The sequence below is a fragment of the Echinops telfairi genome, unplaced genomic scaffold (assembly GCF_000313985.2).
Source record: "Echinops telfairi isolate 266 unplaced genomic scaffold, ASM31398v2 ScPeMD7_7420;HRSCAF=8458, whole genome shotgun sequence".
NCBI classification, from domain to species: domain Eukaryota; kingdom Metazoa; phylum Chordata; class Mammalia; order Afrosoricida; family Tenrecidae; genus Echinops; species Echinops telfairi.
The window spans coordinates 51,548,998-51,568,772 of NW_022111320.1; the positions used below are offsets into that span (position 1 = coordinate 51,548,998).

A 19,775-nucleotide genomic window follows, 5' to 3' on the forward strand; every position below is an offset into this window, starting at 1 on the left:
CCCCGGTGAAAGGGTTGTTTGACGGGGGAGCGCTTGCACAATCCCCGCCTTGGCTTTTCTTCCCTCCCTCCATCTCCCAGAGAGCGCCCCCCACCCACCCCCGCCCGCCGCCAGGCCGATGGGACACCACGCTGAGAAAGGCGAGTTTCTGGAGACGAGCTTTACTGGGCTAGGTCGAGGAAGAGGGTCCCCCCACATCCGGCCTTCGCCGCCTCAGCGCTCCAGCCCCACACTTGCTGAGGCAGCAGCAATGGGCCCCTCCAGGGTGGGGCAGGAAGCGTTGCGCGGGGGGAGGGGTCAGCAGCTCTCCTCTGTCCACTTTCCCCCGCGGGCGCAGGCGTCCGGGGCTAGGCAGAGGGGTTGAGGTTCAAGGGTGGGCTGGCGGGAGGAGTGGGTGTGCGTTCCGCTCGGCGGGCGCTGCCCTCACTTGGCTCTGTCACCCTGAGCTGCCAGGACACACGCCTTTCCGTGTTTCTCCCAGTGCTTGACTTGACACTCCCTGCGGGCAGCGGGGCACGTGAGCGCGGCGCGGGGCCCGTTGGGGGTGGGTCAGGGGGCCGGGATCCAACGAATGCCCGCCCGCCCTCCCTCACCTGCAGCAGTACCACTCGCTCTGGCACCGCGAACAGCGTTTGGAGGCCTCGGCGTGGCAGTAGCCACAGCGGGGCCGCTCTGGTGCCATTGCCTCTAGCACGTCCAGCCGATAGGTCTCAGCCCACCTGGGGGGCACAGGGAGTAGCCGGGCGGCTGGACCTTGCAGGTAGGGGGTTTAGGAAGCCTCCCACCCACCCCCAGATTGCTGCGCCCGCCCTCCCTCTGCTTTCTGCCCCCTCAGCAGACCTCACCTCCGTGCCTGCATTCTCAGTTCCTGCTCGGAGGGGCTGAACACGTGTCGCAGCTGATGCTTGGCGATCGCCTGCCACCTGCCTCTGTTCTCTTGCTCCAAGCGCTCCCAGATTTCTGGGATCTGCGGGGAGGGGTGTGTATGTAATGAAAGGAGAAGGGCTCCGGAGGCACAGGGGGGAGCTGGTAAAATGGGCCGGGGGGCCTGAGGAACTAACCTCCCAGGGCCTACCTGTTCCAACACCAGGTCCTTCTTGGGGGTCTGAGTTTCAGCCAGGGCCAGGCGGGCCAGGAAATTCTGCAGGTCTGCCAGATTGGGCAACTGGTCAAGCAGTGTGTCCGTGAGGAAGGCCCTGAGCTGCAAGGGGTTCCAGAGGACACCAGTGAGAGGCAGGTGCTAGGCTGTGGGTGCTGGTGGGCAGCCTGGGGCCGGTCCTCACCTTGAGCAGCTGACCCTTGGCAAAGCTTGTGAGGCAGTAGCGGGCCCAGGCTTCAGGACTCAGCAGCAGGTTGTACAGGGCGATCCACACCTGCCCGTCCAGTTTGCTTAGCTTTTGCTGCTCTGAGGGGGCTACTGTCTGCCAACGGCCCTCTTCAAATCTCTGCAGCTTGCCTGAGAAGAGGGCCCAGGGCACTGAGTACAGGTGTGGCATACCCAGTGAGTGAGCCAGCTCTGTTGACGTTCTGGGGACCAATCCTTGCCCATGCAGTGCAGTGAGAGCCTGTACCTGCCTGACTCCAAGGCGGGAGATCCTGGTTGAGGACAAACACAAACTACTTGCCTGCTGCAGGGCCCAGGGCCAGGGCAGGTGAGGCATCCTAGTATCTCCTGAGGACTACCAGGCAGGGTGTAGCTGCCATGTGCAAGCTAGCAACTACTGCCCGTCTTGAGGAGTGCCCTTGAAGCAGTGGACTAGGGAGGGTGGAGGCAGCTCCGGGAGGCCTTACCTCCTTCCTGCCTGCGGCTCCAGGGACTGTGCTCCAGCAGCTCCACCAGGAGGCAGGGCAGGTTGTGGGTGCTGAGCATGCGACTCAGCGTGCTCAGGGAAAGGCTGCGGACAGGTGACGGGGTAGAGGGAAGTGAGCAGAGGCTGTAGGCCTGGTCTCCCTGTGCTCCACCGTGAGCGGCAGGCTCCACCGCCTTGCCCACCTGTCCACGCAGTCTGTGATATAGCGCAGCACCGAGAGGGCCTTCAGCGCAATCTCAAATTCCATCAACTCTGCCTGCTTCTGCAGCTCCTGGGGGGGCCGAGGGATGGGATGTGGGGCTCAGGATGGGTCCCTCCCTGCCTGCCCTGGCTTCAGGGGAGTCAAGCCCAGCCCTTGCTAGCCCTAAGGTGCTTCAGCCCACCTGCATGGGGGTGCTGTCCTGAGACCCCGCCTCCTCAGGAGGCATACAATGGCCACTCCGGGCCACCAGCAGAGTCAGTTTACGGTGACAGTAATCTACCAGGTCCAAGATGGTGTCCTCTGCTGACTCACACACCTCCTAGGGCAGGGGGTGTTTGAACACAGAGAGACAGGAAGGTTTCTGCCACCGGCGCCCTCTCCACTGAGAGACAGCCCTCTTCCTGCCTGCGTATGCTGTGGTGACTTGGGGCACCGGGCCTACTTCCACTCGCCTCACCTTGTGAAAGAACACTGTCTCCAGGAGGTTGGCGATGGAAGCCTCGTGGTGCACCTGCCATCCAAAGATGAGAACAGGGTCACAGCTGCCTTCTGACGGGGCGGTAGGGATGTGGCCCAGGGTCCCAGCTTACTTACCACCATGTATATGGGGAAGGTGTTCTGGGGCTTGAAGTCCTCCAGCCTGCACAGCACGGGGAACACCTTTTGTTTCCACATCTCCACTGTGATCAGTTCCTCCACCAGGATGGGGATCTTTTCAAGGAGCGGGGGAAAGGATAGGGATGAGGTGGGCCCACCTTGGTCCAGCAACACCCCTACCCCCGCCTTGGCCCACCCAGCTCCCTTCAAATTCCTCTAGGCCAGTGGTTCTCAACCTTCCTAACACTGCGCGACCCTTTCATACAGTTTTTCATGTGGTGGTGACCCAAACCCTAAAATTATTTTCGTTGCTACTTCATAACTGTAATTTTGCTACTGTTATGAATCGGACAACCCCGGTGAAAGGGTTGTTTGACCCCCAATGGGGTTGCGACCCACAGGTTGAGAACCACTGCCTAGGCCCAGGAATACTTTTTCTTAAATGAATACATTTTCTGACCTCTCTTCTGCGCCCACCTCAGAACTACATCTCCGGCTCCCCACGAGTGACTCCTGCCCTGCTGAGAGTCCCCCTACCACTCCTCCTCCTCCTGGGCCCTGTCTGCCCACTGGGCCACCCTCAGGAGTCCTTGCAGGCTGTTGTTGAGTGCCTTCGCTGTACCCTGGGGCCCTTCCCAATACCTGGCCCTCTCCCCACAGCAGTGGGTCCCAGCTTTCTTGATAGGGGAAACCATTTTAGGGTGATATTGCAGGTCATCCCCTAGGGCAGTGGTTCTCAACCTGTGAGTCGCGACCCCTTTGGAGGTCAAACGATCCACAACAGTAGCAAAATGACAGTGATAAAGTAGCAACAAAAATAATTTTATGGTTGGGGGTTCACCACCACATGAGGAACTGGATTAAGGGGTCGGGGCATTAGGAAGCTTGAGGACCACTGCCCTAGGACCTCTCTCTGTGGCTCCTGCTGCAGCCAGGTGGATCCCCAGGTGGATCCCCTCCTCAAAGCGCCCTATTGGGAAGGCTGCCTCCCTACAAGCCAAAGCCCCACCATCCCTCCAGTAGCGACCCAGTTGCAACCTAACAGTCTGCTCAGGGATAACCAGCATTCAGCGCTTCCCCCCACCCCCTGAAGGCTAGGCTGTCCAAGGACCCACGGTTGGCCACGCACATCATCAGCCGGTGTACCAGGGGGAGAGAGGCACTGCATGTGCTGCTGAGCCGTGGGGAGGCCAGCCGGGCTAGGAGAGCAGCCGGGAGCTCCACGTGGGACCTCGCCTGCCTGCCCGCTCACCTTTCCGTGGGTGACCAGCAGCTCCTGGATGGGCTCGCCCTGGCCACCTGAGGCATCCAGGATCGCTTGCATGTTCAGCTTCTCCAGGTTTTCATGCTGTTGATTCCACCTGCCCCGGGGGGTGGGCATTTGGGTGCAGTTGGGGTGGCGTGGGTCCTATTGAACCTAGCTGATCCCCAGAGGCTAGAGGAGGTCGGGAGCTATAAGGCCTTAGCTTCCTTTTCGCTCTCCCCTCCGTGTCTGGTCCAAAGCTTCCCAACCAGGGACCCGGCTGACCCCATGACTACACTTGACCCTTGACCTGGCTGCCTCACCCTCCGGAGCCAAATTCGCGGAGAGGGAAACTGCGGAGACCCCGCACCAGTGTGTCAGCCTGTCCCGGCAACAGCAGCTCCAAATCGCTCATGGCCAGGCGGGGGGGCTCGGCTGAGCACCGGTGGGCGTCGGGGGGGGATCTAACATAGACCGTCCAGGGACACAGGCTGCGGTGGGGCCCCCAAAGCAGGACCGGTCAGTTAACCCAACGGGGCAGCGGGGCGTCGCTTGGTTCCTTGTTGCCACGGAGACGGGTAGCTGGGCGCCTGCGCAGTGTGTGCCGAGGCACGCCCCCTGCCGGCCAGTCGCGCTGGGTTCGGAGCGCTGGCCGCGCTGCTAGCTGAGCCCTTGAATTCCAGAGCTTTGGGCCGCACTAGAGCGGGCCTCCCCCGTGGCCGCCGCTTTCTAGACCCCTCTCCTTAGACGTGCCATGGATTGACCCCCATCTGCTCCTCCTCCAGCTGCCCACTCTTCAATCCACCGCTCAGACTGTCTGTCGCCCAGTTGACCCTGAGCAACCCGACAGGGCAGGGTGGAAACGCCCCTGTGCGTTTCCGAGGCCGGGAACCTTTGGGGGAGGAGAAAGCCTCGTCTTTCGCCCTCGAGCAGCGGGTGGGTTGGAACTACTGGCTCTTGCTGCCCCACGCCAGCTAGACCTCACAGTGCCTAGGGCCCACAAGCCCTCAACCTAGTCCACACTGCGATTGCTTCAGACCCCTGGGGAATGCCCCCTCACTGGACCGACGTCCAGTCTCAGCCCCCAGGACCAGCCGGGAGCCTGGAAGGTGCCCGTGTGTGAAAGTTCTCTGGTTGTCTCTGGCCCTCCTGGCTGGCTCACCAGCTGCGCTGAGGGACCTCACGGCTGCTTCCTCCTCAATCGCCGGCCTGTTTGTGGCTGTGCTCATCCTTGCCTGTTCCAGCCCCAGGGCCCCCCTGGACTTCAGCATCCCCCAAATGCTTTCAGTAGCTGGCTTTTGGGTCCTGTCATCTCTGCCTAACCCTTCACCTTCCACCTTCAGGGCTCCGTCCAAGCCCAGCCACCCGAGCCGCCTCATGCTCTGCTCGATCTGTGTGACTGGAAGGATCCCCAGGGGTAAGGCACTCGAGCACTCCTGGGAGCCAGGGCCCTGACTCCAGAGGACAAGGCTGTGGTACTGGCTGCCATCATTCGGGGTGGACCCCCTGGGACCACTCTGCCCGCCTGGCCGGGCACAGCCCTGTAGGCCTTGTCTTGCTCTCCAGTGGTGCCAGGCAGCAGGTGGTGTTTGGGGGTGGGGGTCAGGACTGTAACGGTCTCACGCCCTGCTGGGTCCCTGGGGTCTGCAATGCTGACAAATACGGAATCCCAGCAGACCTGAATTTGTCAAACGGAGGTGTGCCAGAGGGGAAAAACCACACACCCAAGCCCTGGAGTGTCGTGTGGTCGACTGGGTTCTGCCTGCCAGGACCGTGCCCAGTGACACACCCAGGGGTGGGGGTAGGGGTGGGCACGGTTGGCTGCCATCTTTGAGCAGGGCGCCTTTGTCTCCCACTCTGCCATTCAAGAGGCGGCATGGGGCCAGGAAGCCACCCTTGTTTTCTACGAGGTGGGAAGACGATTGTTTCACGTGAGCTCACTGTTATAAATTTGGGTCCGTCTCAGTTTTTTGCATCATGGACCCTGACTGAACCCTGTTTAAGGCCCTTGGTGGGAGAGCGCAGACGTGGCACTCAATCAAGGCCGACTGAAACACGGGACAGCTTTATTGAGAGTTGAGCGTGAACCTGGGGCTGACAGCTGTGACACCAGGCAGGGCTTGGCGGGAGGAAGTGAGGGCAGCCCTGTGCTGGGCCCCGCCCCTCCTTGGGGGTGTGTGCTTCACTTCCAGCAGACGATGATGTTGGGGTCATTTTCCAGGCGCTCATCCAGCTCCTGGTAGCTCATGCCTGAGTGGGGCGGTGCAGTGCAGGGGCGGTCAGTTAATGTCTCTGGTTTGCCACTCTCCCCTGACAGGGCCCCCCCGCTGCTGCCCCGCCTGCTACTCCCACCTGTCTTGCAGCAAATCTCGTCGTAGCTGTGGCAACCTGTGTACAGCTGGGCAGGGTGGCTCCGCTCCTCCCGAGATACCCGGACAGGGTACTTCTGCAGCCGCCGGATGAGGTTCTTCATAAGCCCAAACTGGATCAGCTTCCTGCGGAGGCATGGGGAGGGAGGAGCAGGGGCGGTGTTCCGCTTGCCCAGCCAGACCAATCCTGCCCCACCCCGTTGTCCCTTCTAATTTTCTGTCTGGATTGGGCTCCCAGGAAGCCTTGCCAGGCTTGGCGGTGCCACATGATTCTGCTCACCGCAAAGACCCTCCCTCCCCGCTGAGGCAGGGCCCCCGAGAGGTGTCGAGGGTCCCTCTGCGCCAAGGCTAGCCCCTCATGTTCTGGGGGATCCAGCTCTGACCGCTCATCGACACGCTGTAGCTGCTGGGGGTGACGGCCGAGGAGGTCCCGCACAGTGGTCCCGGGACTCAGGCTGCAGTACAACTGGAAGACGTCCCGGAGGCTGGCCCTCTTGTGTCCTGGGGGGTGTCAGGGGCCAGGTCACCAGCAGGCCCTGCCCCTACCCCCCATCCCTGCAAGCTCACCGTCTTCCGGCCCCTCACTACCTGGCTTGGTCACATAAGACAAACAGGCCTCCTGCAGGGACTTGTCATCGACCAGGTCTTGGACTTTGGGTGTAGGGCAGTACACATTGGAGTACTGCAGGGGAGCAGGAGGCACGGCAGCTTCTTGAGTGAGGGCCTCGGGGGCATGACCCTGCCACACTCCCCGCCCAGAACCAGACCCAGTTACCTGGAGGATGGACACAAGCGTCACAACGCCATAGTACCTGAGAAGACAGCTGGGCTCAGTGTCCAGTCGCCCCTGCCCAGGCCCCACTCTGGGCTGAGGGCTCTGCCCTGGCTGCTGGCCCTGCCCGAAGCCCTCCTTACAGCAGGTTCTGGATGGCGATGCGAACCAGGTTGAGCTCCACGTCGGCCTCAGCTGAGATCTTCTGGACGTGACGGAAGCCATCTATGTAGGGCAGGATCTGGACAGGGCAGGGTCGGTGAGTGGGGCTGGCGGCCAGGGCTGTGGCCCGCGCCCCCGGTAGATGAACTGCAGGGAGGGCCGGCTGACCTGCTGCGTGGTGAGGTCCCACTGGGAACTGAAGAACTCCTCCTTGTCCTTGGTGAAGACCGGAACGTCATACTCCTGGGCCACGGGAGGGTCTGGCCGCTGCTCAATCACCTTCAAGTGCATGGTGTTGGCCTCATCTGCAACGGGCCGGCCGCTCTCCCGCTCAGCGTCATTTCTTCCAAGGGACCCCCAGAAGCATTCGGGCCTCCCAGCATGTTTTCATGCAGACAGGCAGCCCTGGGTCAGGCTAACCTTCCCCTTTGCCTTGAGAGACTGAGGTCCAGAGAAGGTAAGAGGTATGGCCGAGGGACAGAGCTGCGAGGCCCTGTCCACCTCCTGCCTCCCATTCCATTGCCCGGACACCATCAGCCTAGCCCGTGGCTGTTTCCCGGCCACCCGTTGGTTCACAAGTCCTGACCTTCCCCACGGTGGGGCAAGCCCCTTGTCACGTCACTGCTCCCTGCCCTCGTACCTGTCCTTTGCTGTCCTTGCAAAGGCTGGGACTTACCGATGGGCAGGGTGCACCGGCCCGAGGCATTTAGCTCTTCTAGCAAGATGGTCATGATGGGCACCAGCTTCTGCTTGCTCTCCTCCGTGGACACGAAGCTGCTCTCTAGCTGGATGGAGCACGGACATGGTGGGCACACCCCAGGACCCCTGGCTGGCTGCCTGCTCTGGTGGGCAGAGCTGGCTGGCAGTTCCAGGCCTGGGGGGCGTGGGAGACAGGGGAGCACCTGCCCGAGCTCTGCCTGCCCGTCCCCCCGGCCGAGCAGACCTCCAGTGTGGTCAAGTAGCCAGCCAGCTTCTTGACGAGGGGCTCCAGGGCGCAGGTCTTGGCCTGGGCGTCACACACGAAGCCCAGGTTGAAGAGCAGGGCATTACGGCTGTATTTCTTGTGCTCGATGCAAACGGGGCAGCCGATCAGCTTCTTCTCCATGGCGGTGCTGGATAGGGGGAGCAGGTGGGGACGGAGCCAGGCTCTCCCCCAAGCCCATGCCCTGTACTCCCGGGGGAACCTCCACCCCACCCGCGGTCGGGGCCTCACACAGTGATGAGCTTGTTCTGCAGTTCTGGTTTGGTGATGATGTACACCTGGACAGTGTCAAACAGCTCCCGGGAGATGAAATCTTCAGGGACCTGGGGCAGGGATGGACGGACAAGAGGCTCTTCATCAGACATTGGGGCGGGGGGACAACGGCTCTGGTCCTCCTCCTGGCTTTGCACGTGTGCTTCTCCCTCTACAGGAAGTGCTCTCCCCTCCCGCAACTAATTTCCGGTGTCTCATTTAGGTCTCAATTCAATTACCCAGTTACCTCAGGAAGCACGCGCCTCACCCCCTTGGAGCCTGGCACCTCCAGGGTCCCCCCCACCCCCGTCAGTCACTGCCTGTGTGATGTGCATTTCCTGCCACAATGGAGCAGGGACCCTGTGTATCTCCGCGAATGGAGTGGAGGGCCACAGGCACCTGGGATATGCGACGCCCCCCATGCAGCAGGCCGAGATCCCCCGGAGCGCCCCTCTCTAGGCCCAGCTCTGAGACGCGAGTGGCACCTGATAGGTGATCTTGGGTCCCAGCGTGGGGTGGAACTCGCTGAAGAATATGCATTCGATGCGACAGCCGCTGCCCATGGCGTCTGCAGGGCCCAGGCCCGGACCTTCTCGTTCCTCCCCTGGGTACACCTGTTAAAGACAGCCCGGAGACCTGGGCTACGCGGGTCGCTCGCAAAGAAGCCAGCAGCTCAACGGCGCCTGCGCAGTGGGATTCAGAGGCGTGGCTTGGGCGGGGGGTTTCGGCCCAGGAAGTCAGGAGTCGGTGGAAGTCGCACCCGGAAGTGGAGCGGCTCCGCGGCGGAGCAGTGGCGCGCGCGGCAGGGCCCCGACGAGTCTGTTCACTCGGGAGGAAGCCGCTGCGTTGGATCAGTGCTGCGGGTGAGGCAGGCGCGTCCCTAGCGTGGTGGTGCAGCATGCCAGCGGCACGTGGGGAGACTGTGCGTGAGGGATTCACGCGGAAACCGTGGGCTGCCGCTGGGAACTACAATTCCCGTGTTGCTCCACGCGTTCTTCTCGGGCGCTCCCGCTTCACTGTGGCATGATGCACGCTGGGATTTGTAGTCGTCTTACACACGTTGGCAGCCTACCAGGAAGATGAACTGGAGTAGATCAGTCCACGGCTCAGTTGTGGGCACAAGCTGACAGCTCCACTGCCATATTGTGACTCTTCCTGGACATCACCCCATTTTCCTCTACCTTCCTGGGAGAGGGTGGCGTTTCTGCCCCGCTGATATTGCCCCAGTGAGGAGTGGGCGGCAAGACACCTGAGGCCCTTGTCCACTCTACTATGCTTTCAGGTTACAGCCCCGGGCCAGCTTGGCCATGGCCTTGACCGTGGAGACTGAGTCCCAAATCTACCGAGTTTTGCGCACAGCCTCTGGGGCTGCCGCCCACCTTGTGGCCCTCGGCTTCACCGTCTGCGTGATGGTGCTTGCCCGGCCTGGCTCCAGTAAGTCCAGGGTTAACTAATGGGAAGGAGAGGGCCGCTTTTCCTAGGGAACAGGCCTGGTTGGCTGAGGGTTGGTGGAAGGGGACACTGCGCTAGGGGGGTGGTTGGCACGTGGGGGGCTGTCACCTTTGGCGATGCCCCGTGGGGTACCTGGTATTTCTTGTTCGCCACCTGCCTGCCTCCTGGGAGGTGCTGGGAGGGCTGCCAGAGAAGCGGGGTGGACAATGCACTTTCTTGGGCAATGCACTGCTACCCATAGCGCCTGGTGGTTCCTGCCTCAGACTCACAGGTCCCCCTCTTACCCTTGCAGGCCTCTTCTCCTGGCACCCCGTGCTTATGTCTCTTGCTGTAAGTAGTGGGCCTGGGTCTGGGGGGTGGGAATGGGGGATGGGAGGGAGTTTGGGCATGGATAGTGTTTGCATTTCCCCCCCTGCACCCTCCAGCTATTGCCAGGGTTCCCTGCCCCAGCTTTGACCCCTGGTACTTAAGACCCAGGGCCAGATGGGTCAAAGGTGTCCAAGCCAAAACCAGGCTTAACCTATGGAAACTTACAAGAAAATGATTTTGCATATACCTGTGACCCCATTGAACGGTTTGGATAGATTTGTGTCCTTCCGACCATCATGTATGACGGTGTGTTCCATCTCCCCTGAAACACTGCACCCAGTGGCCAGTGGTTGGCAGGACATTGTATCCAACCCCTGGTCAGGGAAGCAGAGGTGTGCATCATTTATAACTGCCTCATCGGAAACCTCGTGTTGGCTGGGGACCTCCTGGAGATGACGTTTCAGAAAGGCCCCTTGAGGAATGAGCCTCTTGCTGATGATCTGGGGTATACCAGAGGGACGCCTTCTGGGAGAGGAGTTAGAAGGTCACCAGCCCAGATGACCGGCCGGCACAGGCTCTCGGCTTCCCAGGGGAGGCAGCACTCTCACTGCGGGTCCCCTGTCTCCCCAGTTCTCCTTCCTGATGACTGAGGCGCTGCTGGTGTTCTCGCCGGAGAGCTCCCTGTTGCGTTCCCTCTCCAGGAAGGGCCGGGCACGCTGCCACTGGGTGCTGCAGCTGCTGGCTCTGCTGTGCGCGCTGCTGGGCCTGGGCCTTGTCGTCGTCCACAAGGAGCAGCAGGGCAAAGCCCACTTGGCCACCTGGCATGGACGGGCAGGGCTGCTGGCCGTGCTGTGGGCGGGGCTGCAGTGCTTAGGTGGGGTAGGCCTGTTGTACCCCAAGCTGCTACCCCGCTGGCCCCTGGCCAAGCTCAAGCTGTACCATGCTACCTCAGGGCTGGTGGGCTACCTCCTGGGCAGTACCAGCCTCTTGCTGGGCATGTGTTCACTGTGGTTCACCGCCACGGTCACTGGTGGGGCCTGGTACCTGGCCGTGCTGTGTCCTGTTCTCACCAGCCTTGTCATCATGAACCAGGTGAGCAATGCCTACCTGTATCGCAAGAGGATCCAGCCGTGAGCCTCACCTAGCCTCATGGAAGCCTGGACTTGCCCCTCCATAGCCAAGCTGGGCCCAGGAGCTCCTGGGCACTCTCTGCTGACTGTTAAGGGGACACTGGTGCAGCAGGGGGAGGATACCAGTGTGTGACAGCTCTGCTCTGCCACTGGAGTGCCCCGTCTCTGCTCTCCCTGTTCCTGAGGTCCACAGGAGTCGTGTCTTGGAATGAAGCTGGGGTTGCAAAACTGCCCCCCCCACCCCCAAATCAGTACTGGTTTCCAGAAATGACAAGGGAGGAAAAAGTAAAATAAAAATGACTGAAAAGCCTACTTGGGGAACAGCAAGAGTTGGGGGCAGGGGGGTTCGCTGCTGTCAGCACAAGAAAACAAGATGATGGCAAGCGAGGGACCCCCATCTCTGGCTGCACACGGGGGTGGTGGGGGGGATCCTTTGGGGCACACACGAACCTGGCCATGCTCTGTCCTGGAAACGTGGGTCTTGTCTCCCAGCTGCACCTGTGCTGGAGTCCCCCCAGACTGGCTGTTAGACAACAGGCTGGGGTCAGTCAGCACCGGGCCATGTCACAGCACCAGAGCTAGAGGCCCTCCACCCTCCAGTCCCCTAGGTCGGGCCTCAGAGCTTCCTTGAATGGGATGGGAAGTGGGGGAGAGGGACAGGGCCCAGGTTGGAGGTGACAGCTCTGGGGAGGCTCCCTGTGGGCCTGGGACTAGGTGTACCACGTGGGGCCCCTCAGTCACATCCCTGTCTCGCTTTGCGTGTGTGTGAGGGTGGCTTGACAAAGGCCAGGAGCCACGTGTTGAAGAACCGCTTTATTGATACTGCACGGTGGGGCAGGGCTGCCTGCCCTAGCGGCCCTGTAGAAAATACCTGGGAGGGCGGCTGGCCGGCCCATACCAAGGGACACAGAAACTGACAGAACAGCCTTTCTGGGGGTCGTGGGGCGGGCAGCTCTGTTCGGGTGCCTGCACTGGCTGGGCCCCCAGAAGGTTTTTGGCAAATCCTTGCCGTGGCTCAGGGCGCTCAGCGTCTGGTCTCAGACCCGGGGCCAGCTCAGGAACGGGGGCAGCAGTGTCCTGGCAGCGCGTGCTACGGGCTGTCTGCTGAGGTGCAGCCTGAGCCTCCGACGGGCCCAGGCTGCCTGGTGCTGCCCAGGCCCCGTACCCGGCTGGGTGGGTATCTGGAGTTGAAGCCAAGTAGGGGAGGCCTGGGTAGTGTTGGCGAGAAACAGCTGAGGGCTGTGGAGGCCCCAACCAGGTCTCTCCCCCTGCCCCCAGAGCAGCCGAGAGGGCCATGAGGGGGGCCCTGGAAGAGGTGCTGCCCTCAGGGTGGTTTGGAGTTACAGATTCGGGGTGACAGCCTCAAAGGTGATTAGACTGGATTCTGGGGCAGCTCCCTTCCCCGGGGGTGCGGGGGCCTTGTCTGATGGCAGGGGGCTGTCTGCCTCGCCTCGGGTCTCCTCCTCGTCATCGTCCATATTGGGCCACACAGACTGGTCTTCCACTCTTTTCAGCCGCTCGTTAAGGGCCTTCAGGGCCAGTTGCCTGGGACCAAAAAGAGAAGACAGGTCACTTGTAGCTCAGGCTTGGCTCACATTCTGCACCTGTGAGCCCGACTCCTGCCCCTGCCCCTCAGGTGTCCCCTGCAGCACTTGGAGACCCTCCCCCAAGCAGGGCCCAGGGCTTCCTAGCAGCTGGGTGGGGGCCACCTGCCACCGGAATCCAGACTGCCATACAGTCTTCCCTCCAATGACAGGGCACTCTCCCTCCAGGCTAAGGCCATCTGCCAGCGTGCCAGCCTACACTGTGCCTAGGGGTGCGTGGCGCTAGCTGGTGCCCTCAGGGCAGACAGTGGCATGGTAAGACCCCCAAGATGTGAGGTTTGGTCTGGCCACTGTCATCAATCAGCCAAGGCCAGGGCTATCGCTTCCTGTCCTCCCAGCCCACAGGTGTCTTGAGCCTCCTGGCAGCTGGCCAACCCCTAACGGACTCTAGTATTCTTCCCAGCAAAATCCCCCAGCCCGCCAAGGTCTGTAGAAGAAACAGCCCACCTGAGGAGGGCACCACCAGAAGAAAGTATGCCCTGGGTCTTAGGGTGATCAGAAGGCAGACCATCCACTGTGCCAGGCAGGATTCCCAACAGTGGCCACAGCTGCCCCCAATTGTGCCCTGTGTGTGTGTGTGTGGGGGGTGTGTGTGCTCCAGCAGAGAAGGATTTCACAGTGCCCAGAGGCAGAGGTGCAGCACAATTCCACCCTGCTTCTCCCTGGCACCAGCTTGCTGCCTCAGACAGGACGGTCCTTCCTTGCTGCTCCCTGGGCCTGCCCTGGGGAGCCCCCAGCCCCATCTAGAGCCCACTAAGACAAAGTGGGCGTGCTGCCAGTCACCTCCTCAGAAGGCCCAGGGAGGACAGCCTCCCTCTGGATCTGGAGAAGCATGCAGTCAGATGTTAAGCCGGTTGGAAGAGCAGCCCCCCTCCCACCCCAAAACAAAACCCAAACCAACCACCACGAGAACTCCCCTCCTGCCCTCACCCATTTTCTTGGGCCTGGGCAGGTTTCAGGAATGGGTGGCCACCCTGTTGGTGGAGGAGGGGCCTACTGAGGGCCCCCGGGCAGGCCCCTTTCCTCCCTTCGGTGAGATCAAACCCCCTCTGCTGAGGGTCTGCCACCGCCCACCGTGAGTCCTTGGAGCCCAGCCATCAGCTGTGGCCTTGTGCCACTCCTTCACCAGCCTGGAGCCTCCTTCAAGAAAGGCTAACCCCCCACACTGCCCCTCCAGAGCCGGTGGGGAGAGCGCAGCGGTCCCCGTGCTTTTTGCCAAAGTCCCACTTTAGGGGAGCAAGGCCGGGTGGGAGGCTTTGACAGTGAAGAGCGGCATCGGGCTCAGGGTCCATCTAACTGAGCTCAGGAATGAGAGGGACCTGGGCTGGGGAGTCTCAACTCGGGCTGGGGTGCAGTGGGCGACCACAGACCCCCCTGCTCTGGCCCAGGAGCAGACAGAGAGAGGTGAATGATTCAGCCCGGACTCCTGGCCTGGCGTACAGGTGACAGGTAAGCCTCCACTCCCTGCTGCTGGGGTGGGGCTGGACCTTGGGCTTGGAGACAGGTGGCTATCAGCCCAGGATCTGAATGAAGGTCCAGTAAGGGGGTACTCAGCATCCGGAAATTGGGTTGGCCCAGAGTCGGCCAGTCAGGGACTCCAAGCTGCCACCGCCCTCCCTTCCCAGAGAGAAGGGACCAACAGGTTGTCTCTGGGTGTCCTATCCAGGACCCCCAGACTGGGTAGCCAGGCTAGGGCTGTGGGCCTGACGAACACGGCATCAGGGAACACAGGGCCTTACCAGAGGGCGGCTAGGTGGCCTGAGAAATGCTCCTTTGCCCCCTCACACCGCAGTGTGCCCCAGGGGAGCCAGGCACCTAAATGCTTAACAAGGCCAAAGGCGGGGCTTTATCTCCGCCCTCCCCTGCCTGCAGCCAGCACCTGGACAGACAGACTAGGGCTTGCCCAGGTGTTCAGACGGGCCCCCAGTACCTCCTGCGCTCGGCGTCCTGCGGGTCAGTGCCGGGGAGGCTGATGGTGATGGAGGACGGGGCGCCCACGTCGTAGCGTTTCACCGTCTTCTGGCAGATCCTCACCTTCACCAGAAGGCCGTGCACCACGCTGGCCAGCAGGCCCACCACGGGCTGCAGGATCTCAGGGAAGAAGGTGGCGAAAGCAAAGTGGTCGGCCATGTCCCCTCGGCCGCGGCTGTGGCGCTGGTAGAAGCGGAGATACACCCAGCTGGACAGCAGCCCAAAGCCGTAGGAGGCCAACGCGGGGCTCTGGAGCAGCGTGGCCAGCCGCAGCAGCAGCAGCAGCGCCAGCAGCAGCATGGGCACCACGCTGACCCGCACCTGGGGCACCCGCAGAACCACGCAGTCGCCCATAGTTTGCTTGAGTGCCACCAGGACGCCGCCCAGGAAGCCTAGCGAGCCGTGGATGCGGACGGTGAACAGGTAGACCAGGTTGAAGGAAGCCATGTAGGTGAGGAGGTAGGCGAAGGCCCCCAGCAAGCCCACGGACACGTTCACCACCGAGAAGAAGATGAGCAGCTCTAGGGCCCCCCAGAGGGGCTCCAGCAGACGCCCAGCCACCACCACAGTGGCCAGGCTGATGGCCACGTCCCACACGTGCTGCTCCATCAGCCCGTGCGTGGCCAAGGTCCAGATCCAGAAGTTGGGAGGGAAGAGGTAGCCTGGGGTGACAGCCAGGCAACCGGTGTCCACGGCGAAGGACAGCAGGTAGAGGCACAGCACGGCCGCGCACAGGGCCTTCACCACCACGCTGGCGCTGGCCAGGAAGGCCCCCAAGTGCTGGCGGGCGCCCGGTAGGGCGGGCTGCATCTTCACGGCAGGCGCCGGCTCTGGGGGAAAGCCCTGATGGGCTAGGGGCCTCCCCGGGGCCTTGTCCCGGTCCGGCCCCGACGGGAGGCCCGGGCTCGAACTAGCCGCTGGACGACGGCCCTGGGGCAGCCTCCACTTCCGGTCGGCTGGGACGGCGCCGGATCCCGAGGGGCCGAGCGCGGCCTGGTGGCGGGGCCGGGGCCTAGAGCCCTCGCCCGGGACCTGAAGGCAGGCCCTGGGCGGCTGAGGCACGCAAGCCGGCCCCCACTGTGGGCCCCGCACCAGGCCGACCGGGCCGTCGCTGACCTCAGGGCCCGGCCTCCTCCATCCAGCAGGGTCCCATCGGTCCGCGCGCGGGGCGGACGCCTTGTTCCGGGGCGGCCGAGTTAAGTCCGGTCAGCGCCGGCTCGGCCCGGGTCTTGACTTCAACACTGCCTCCTCCCTTTTCTGGGGCCGACAAAACAGGGGCGCTGCGCTTGCGCGCCCGAGCGAAGGCGCAATGCCCTCCGAGGGCTGCGCTTCCGGCTCCGTGGCATGCTGGGACATGGAGTCCCTGGGGGTTCTGGGTAGAACTACAAATCCCGGGAGACCGTGCGCCCGGACGCTCCCGTCGGCAGCGAGAGGAGCGTGTGCTGGGAGTTGTAGTTCTCCTGGTCGTCTTCGCCAATTTTCGACAGGCGTGGGAAGCGGTGGACGAACATGGGAGAGCTCGGGAAAGCTGTGGGTACCGGCCGCTACGTAAATAACCTAGTGCCTCACACCAACCTTTTACCCGGGAAGAACCACAGTGCCCCTTTGTGCATGAACCTTTGTAGGCAGGGTTCTGAATACTGTGTATGGCTACGCGCGAATTCCCGGAACTCCAGCCGTCTGGTCTGGTGTGGGGTGCCCGATCCAGGATCCAGGTTGGAATCTTTGCTTTGCCACTGGACAGCTGTGTGACCTTGGCAGCGTGCCTAAAGTTTCTAAAACTAGGTGTCAAGGCCCATAAAATGGGGATAATGACAAGACCTTCCTGTCTTAAGGGGTCAGGCATATAAAATACCAGTAGATTGTGTTGCTCGGGCAGGCTGGAGCTAGGACAGGAACCTCGGGTCTCCTATCTCCATCTCTGAAAAAGTTGAGGATGGGCAGCCTTCAGCCCCTCCGCACCAGAGGCTTCTGATCCTTGCTAAGCCAATGAGAGAGGTTTCCCCACAACCCTGAGCCAGCGTGCACAAACTGACTTTCTGTATGCCGAGATGCTTTTCAAAGTGTGCATATAATCGTGTGACAAACGTTCTCGTAAAGCTCAGAATCGCTTCTTTTCAGCCACTGTTCCCTGAACAACTGCTGATAGGAGTCGAGTCTTCCAGATGATGAAGCGTGTGGACCCTTTTATCTTTACCTGGAGTCTGGGTTCTCACTGGGTGCCTGGCTTGTCAGACGCAATGAGTCAAAACCAGGACGCCAAGTTAAACGCGAATCTCAGATGGATGGTAAGCTTGCAGTACACCCAACCAAACGCACTGCCATCGAGTCGATTCTGACTCATGGTGACCCTGTAGGTTTCCCATACTCTAGCTCTTTGTGGGAGTAGAACCCTCGTCTGGCTTTGAACTGCTGGCCTTGCGATGAACAGCCCAACCGGGGCTCCTCTTCAGTATACACACATCTCGAAATTTCTAGCCCAAGTATACCTAAACCTGTGACTACGCAGTCAGTTGCAACTCGTAGGAAGTGCATAGCGTTAGAGAGTAGAACAGCTGCACCGGGAGGGCTTGCCAGGCTGTGTGCATCCTTACAGGGGCAGGCGGGCTCATCTTTGGCCCTTACAATAGTGGAGGTATGTTGCTGGGTGCCAGTAAACCAATTTTCAACTCCGTGACCCTGTCTGGCAGAGAACAGCCCCCACAGGGTTTCAGAGGTTGTAATTTTGACAGAGCAGCAACAAGATCGGCCCTTCCTTTCTCCCTCGGAGCCCCCCCCCCCACGCCCTGTGGGTTCAAACTGCCAACAGCAGTTGAGCTTGAGCGTTGAACCATGACGCCACCGAACCAAAACCAAACCCCTGCCGCCGAGTCATGCCCCACTACAAGATAGAGTCGCCCCTTCGGGTTTCTGAGACTTTAACTCTTTAGGAGCAAGGCAGCCTCCTTGGGTTCAAACTGCTGACCTTGAGTTTAACAGTTCAGCGTGCGTTAAGTATGTGATGCCACCAGGGGTCCTTATCGCACCCCGGGTGCAGTGGTCTGTATTTGAGGTACATTTACTGCAGGGCCATCCTTTGCTGTTTGGCTGTGATCTTGCTAATTCCCAATGACTGCCTGAGACTTGGCAAATAAGGTGCCACCAAGGGGATTGGTCGGTTTCATTTTCCTGCTAGACAGTCCGAGAGGCCGAGAGGGGACCTCATTTCCATCAAGAAACGGAGCTGGGAGCCAAAGGCTTCCTTTGGACTGAGATCCTTCCAGACCAGCGGTTCCCAACCTGTGGGTTGTGACCCCTTTGGCGGGGTCGAACGACCCTTGCACCGGGTTCGCCTGATTCATCACAGGAGCAAAATGACAGTGACGAAGTAGCGAAAATAATTTTATGGTGGGGGGTCAGCACAGCATGAGGAACTGTATTAAAGGGTCACAGCATGAGGGAGGTTGGGAACCACTGTGCTGGACCCAGGAGACAGCATTGTGACGTTGGAGGTGGCAGCGCACCAGATAGCAGCAGCGTGAGGCCTGCTGGTGGCTTTGGCCACAGAGTGGAGCCAGAGAGCTGAGTGTCTTTGGGCTTGCTGGATGGGTGGGGGTGGCAGAAGACACTCATAGACAAGCTAGTGCTGGCAACACTTGCCCAAGGAACAGGGCAGAGGCCAGACCTGAACAGGGCCTGCCTGGTGGTGTAGGCCTCCCAAGAGGAAGCCATCCTGATCGAAGCCCTGTATCCCAAGTTGTTCCCGCGACTTCCACGTCGACTTGGATCTGAGTTGTACCATGCACCCTGGCCTGTGAGTGGTGTGTGGCTACGAGTGGTCAGGCCCAACAGGAAGGAGAGTACAGGCGTGGGGCGTACAGCTGACGTCAGGATTGGTGGAGAAGTTGGGGGTCACAGGCTTGGGTGACCTCCCTTGTAGGGATCAGCTTTGGGCCCCTGAAGATTATCCTTCCCCCTGGGAAAGTCAAGGGAGGGCCTCTCTCCTACCTCCTTACATGGGTGTAACAAAATTAGGCTTTCTCTGAAAGTCAAATTTGATGAGTGTTCTGCATTTATCTGGCAGTTCTACTCCAGGACTGCTGTTGGGGGGCCATGGGGGCCGTCTTCGGGGCTGTCTGTGGAGCAGTTAGGAAAGTCCCCTCCCCTAATCTTTGCAGAGGCCTGCCAGGCACCGCACGGCCACCTCTCACTGACTACGCTCTCTCTGAAACACTTGCTGCTTATCTTACCCTTCTCACCTGAGAAAGCCTTTTCTCCTCTTGGAAGTCTCAATGCTCAGCTGCAGATTGCCCTGCCCTTAGGCGGTGCCTCAGAAGAAAGGCCTGGTGATCTGCTTCGAGAAGGTCAGCCCGTGAGAGCTCCCCAGGAGGACAGTCCACCACGGACACACATGGGAGGGCCGGGAGTCAGAGCGGACTCTACTAGGCTGTGGTGAGGACTCAGCAGATAGCCCCAGAAGCCCTGGGGTAACTGAGGTGTGACTGGAGTCTGCCCCCCCCCCATGATCAGTCAGCTAGAAAACTCAACCCTAGTACTTCCAATGCTTCCCTTTTGATATGAATGCAAATGTCACACCTACCAGTGCTGCTTAGAGAAGGGTTAGGTTTAGGATGAACATGGGTATAGGAACATTCTAGAAAGAGTTCTGCAACTACAGACTGGACTGGGAGTGGGGTTTCCACTTCGAGGCCCAGGCTGCTCTTGGGCCAGAAGGGGCCCCCAGCTGTGCTTGTGGAAGGGCCAGACCCCAGCCTCCTCCAAGCCCGCATGTCCTCCTCCTTCTGGGGATCTGGTCCTCAGCCTTCAGGACGCTTATCATGTTTTTTGGGGTATTTTTTTTTACCAAAAGCATTTTGCCCAATGTCTGGCTGAGACCTGTGTTCCAGTGGCAGTCACAGCCAGCTGGTCGGCAGGTGGGA

General features: G+C 60.9%; 5 protein-coding genes across 5 annotated transcripts in view; 1 reads left to right on the forward strand and 4 right to left on the reverse strand.

Annotated features, from left to right (window-relative positions):
• Positions 1-154: 154 nt before the first annotated feature.
• ZMYND10 (zinc finger MYND-type containing 10) lies at positions 155-4,392 on the reverse strand. The gene is made up of 12 exons (XM_004715184.2): positions 4,177-4,392; positions 3,863-3,971; positions 2,608-2,724; positions 2,471-2,524; positions 2,195-2,332; positions 1,994-2,082; positions 1,792-1,895; positions 1,284-1,456; positions 1,076-1,201; positions 846-967; positions 594-719; positions 155-499 (listed from the first exon to the last, which is right to left on the reverse strand). Exons 1-12 carry the CDS (start codon positions 4,266-4,268, stop codon positions 424-426), a joined length of 1,326 nt encoding a protein of 441 aa, XP_004715241.1. The 5' UTR covers positions 4,269-4,392; the 3' UTR covers positions 155-423.
• Positions 4,393-5,902: 1,510 nt separating this feature from the next.
• NPRL2 (NPR2 like, GATOR1 complex subunit) lies at positions 5,903-9,088 on the reverse strand. The gene is made up of 11 exons (XM_004715185.4): positions 8,876-9,088; positions 8,370-8,461; positions 8,100-8,268; positions 7,833-7,941; positions 7,325-7,461; positions 7,138-7,235; positions 6,998-7,034; positions 6,811-6,904; positions 6,606-6,723; positions 6,206-6,348; positions 5,903-6,103 (listed from the first exon to the last, which is right to left on the reverse strand). Exons 1-11 carry the CDS (start codon positions 8,951-8,953, stop codon positions 6,036-6,038), a joined length of 1,143 nt encoding a protein of 380 aa, XP_004715242.1. The 5' UTR covers positions 8,954-9,088; the 3' UTR covers positions 5,903-6,035.
• A 69-nt stretch (positions 9,089-9,157) lies between these two features.
• On the forward strand, positions 9,158-11,593 carry LOC101644095 (transmembrane reductase CYB561D2). The gene is made up of 4 exons (XM_004715186.2): positions 9,158-9,253; positions 9,673-9,824; positions 10,135-10,172; positions 10,782-11,593. The coding sequence occupies exons 2-4, from the start codon at positions 9,698-9,700 to the stop codon at positions 11,283-11,285; spliced, it is 669 nt and encodes a 222-aa protein (XP_004715243.1). The 5' UTR covers positions 9,158-9,253; positions 9,673-9,697; the 3' UTR covers positions 11,286-11,593.
• Positions 11,594-12,081: 488 nt separating this feature from the next.
• On the reverse strand, positions 12,082-16,123 carry TMEM115 (transmembrane protein 115). Its single transcript, XM_004715187.3, has 2 exons — positions 14,816-16,123; positions 12,082-12,826 (listed from the first exon to the last, which is right to left on the reverse strand). Exons 1-2 carry the CDS (start codon positions 15,664-15,666, stop codon positions 12,622-12,624), a joined length of 1,056 nt encoding a protein of 351 aa, XP_004715244.1. The 5' UTR covers positions 15,667-16,123; the 3' UTR covers positions 12,082-12,621.
• CACNA2D2 (calcium voltage-gated channel auxiliary subunit alpha2delta 2) overlaps positions 15,708-19,775 on the reverse strand; it is a 117,681-nt gene continuing 113,613 nt past the window's right edge. The window contains exons 36-37 of the mRNA XM_004715242.1: positions 16,243-16,384; positions 15,708-15,888 (exon numbers count right to left, since the gene is read on the reverse strand). Coding sequence (XP_004715299.1) covers positions 15,708-15,888; positions 16,243-16,384 — 323 coding nt within the window. The remainder of the gene's footprint in view (positions 15,889-16,242; positions 16,385-19,775) is intronic.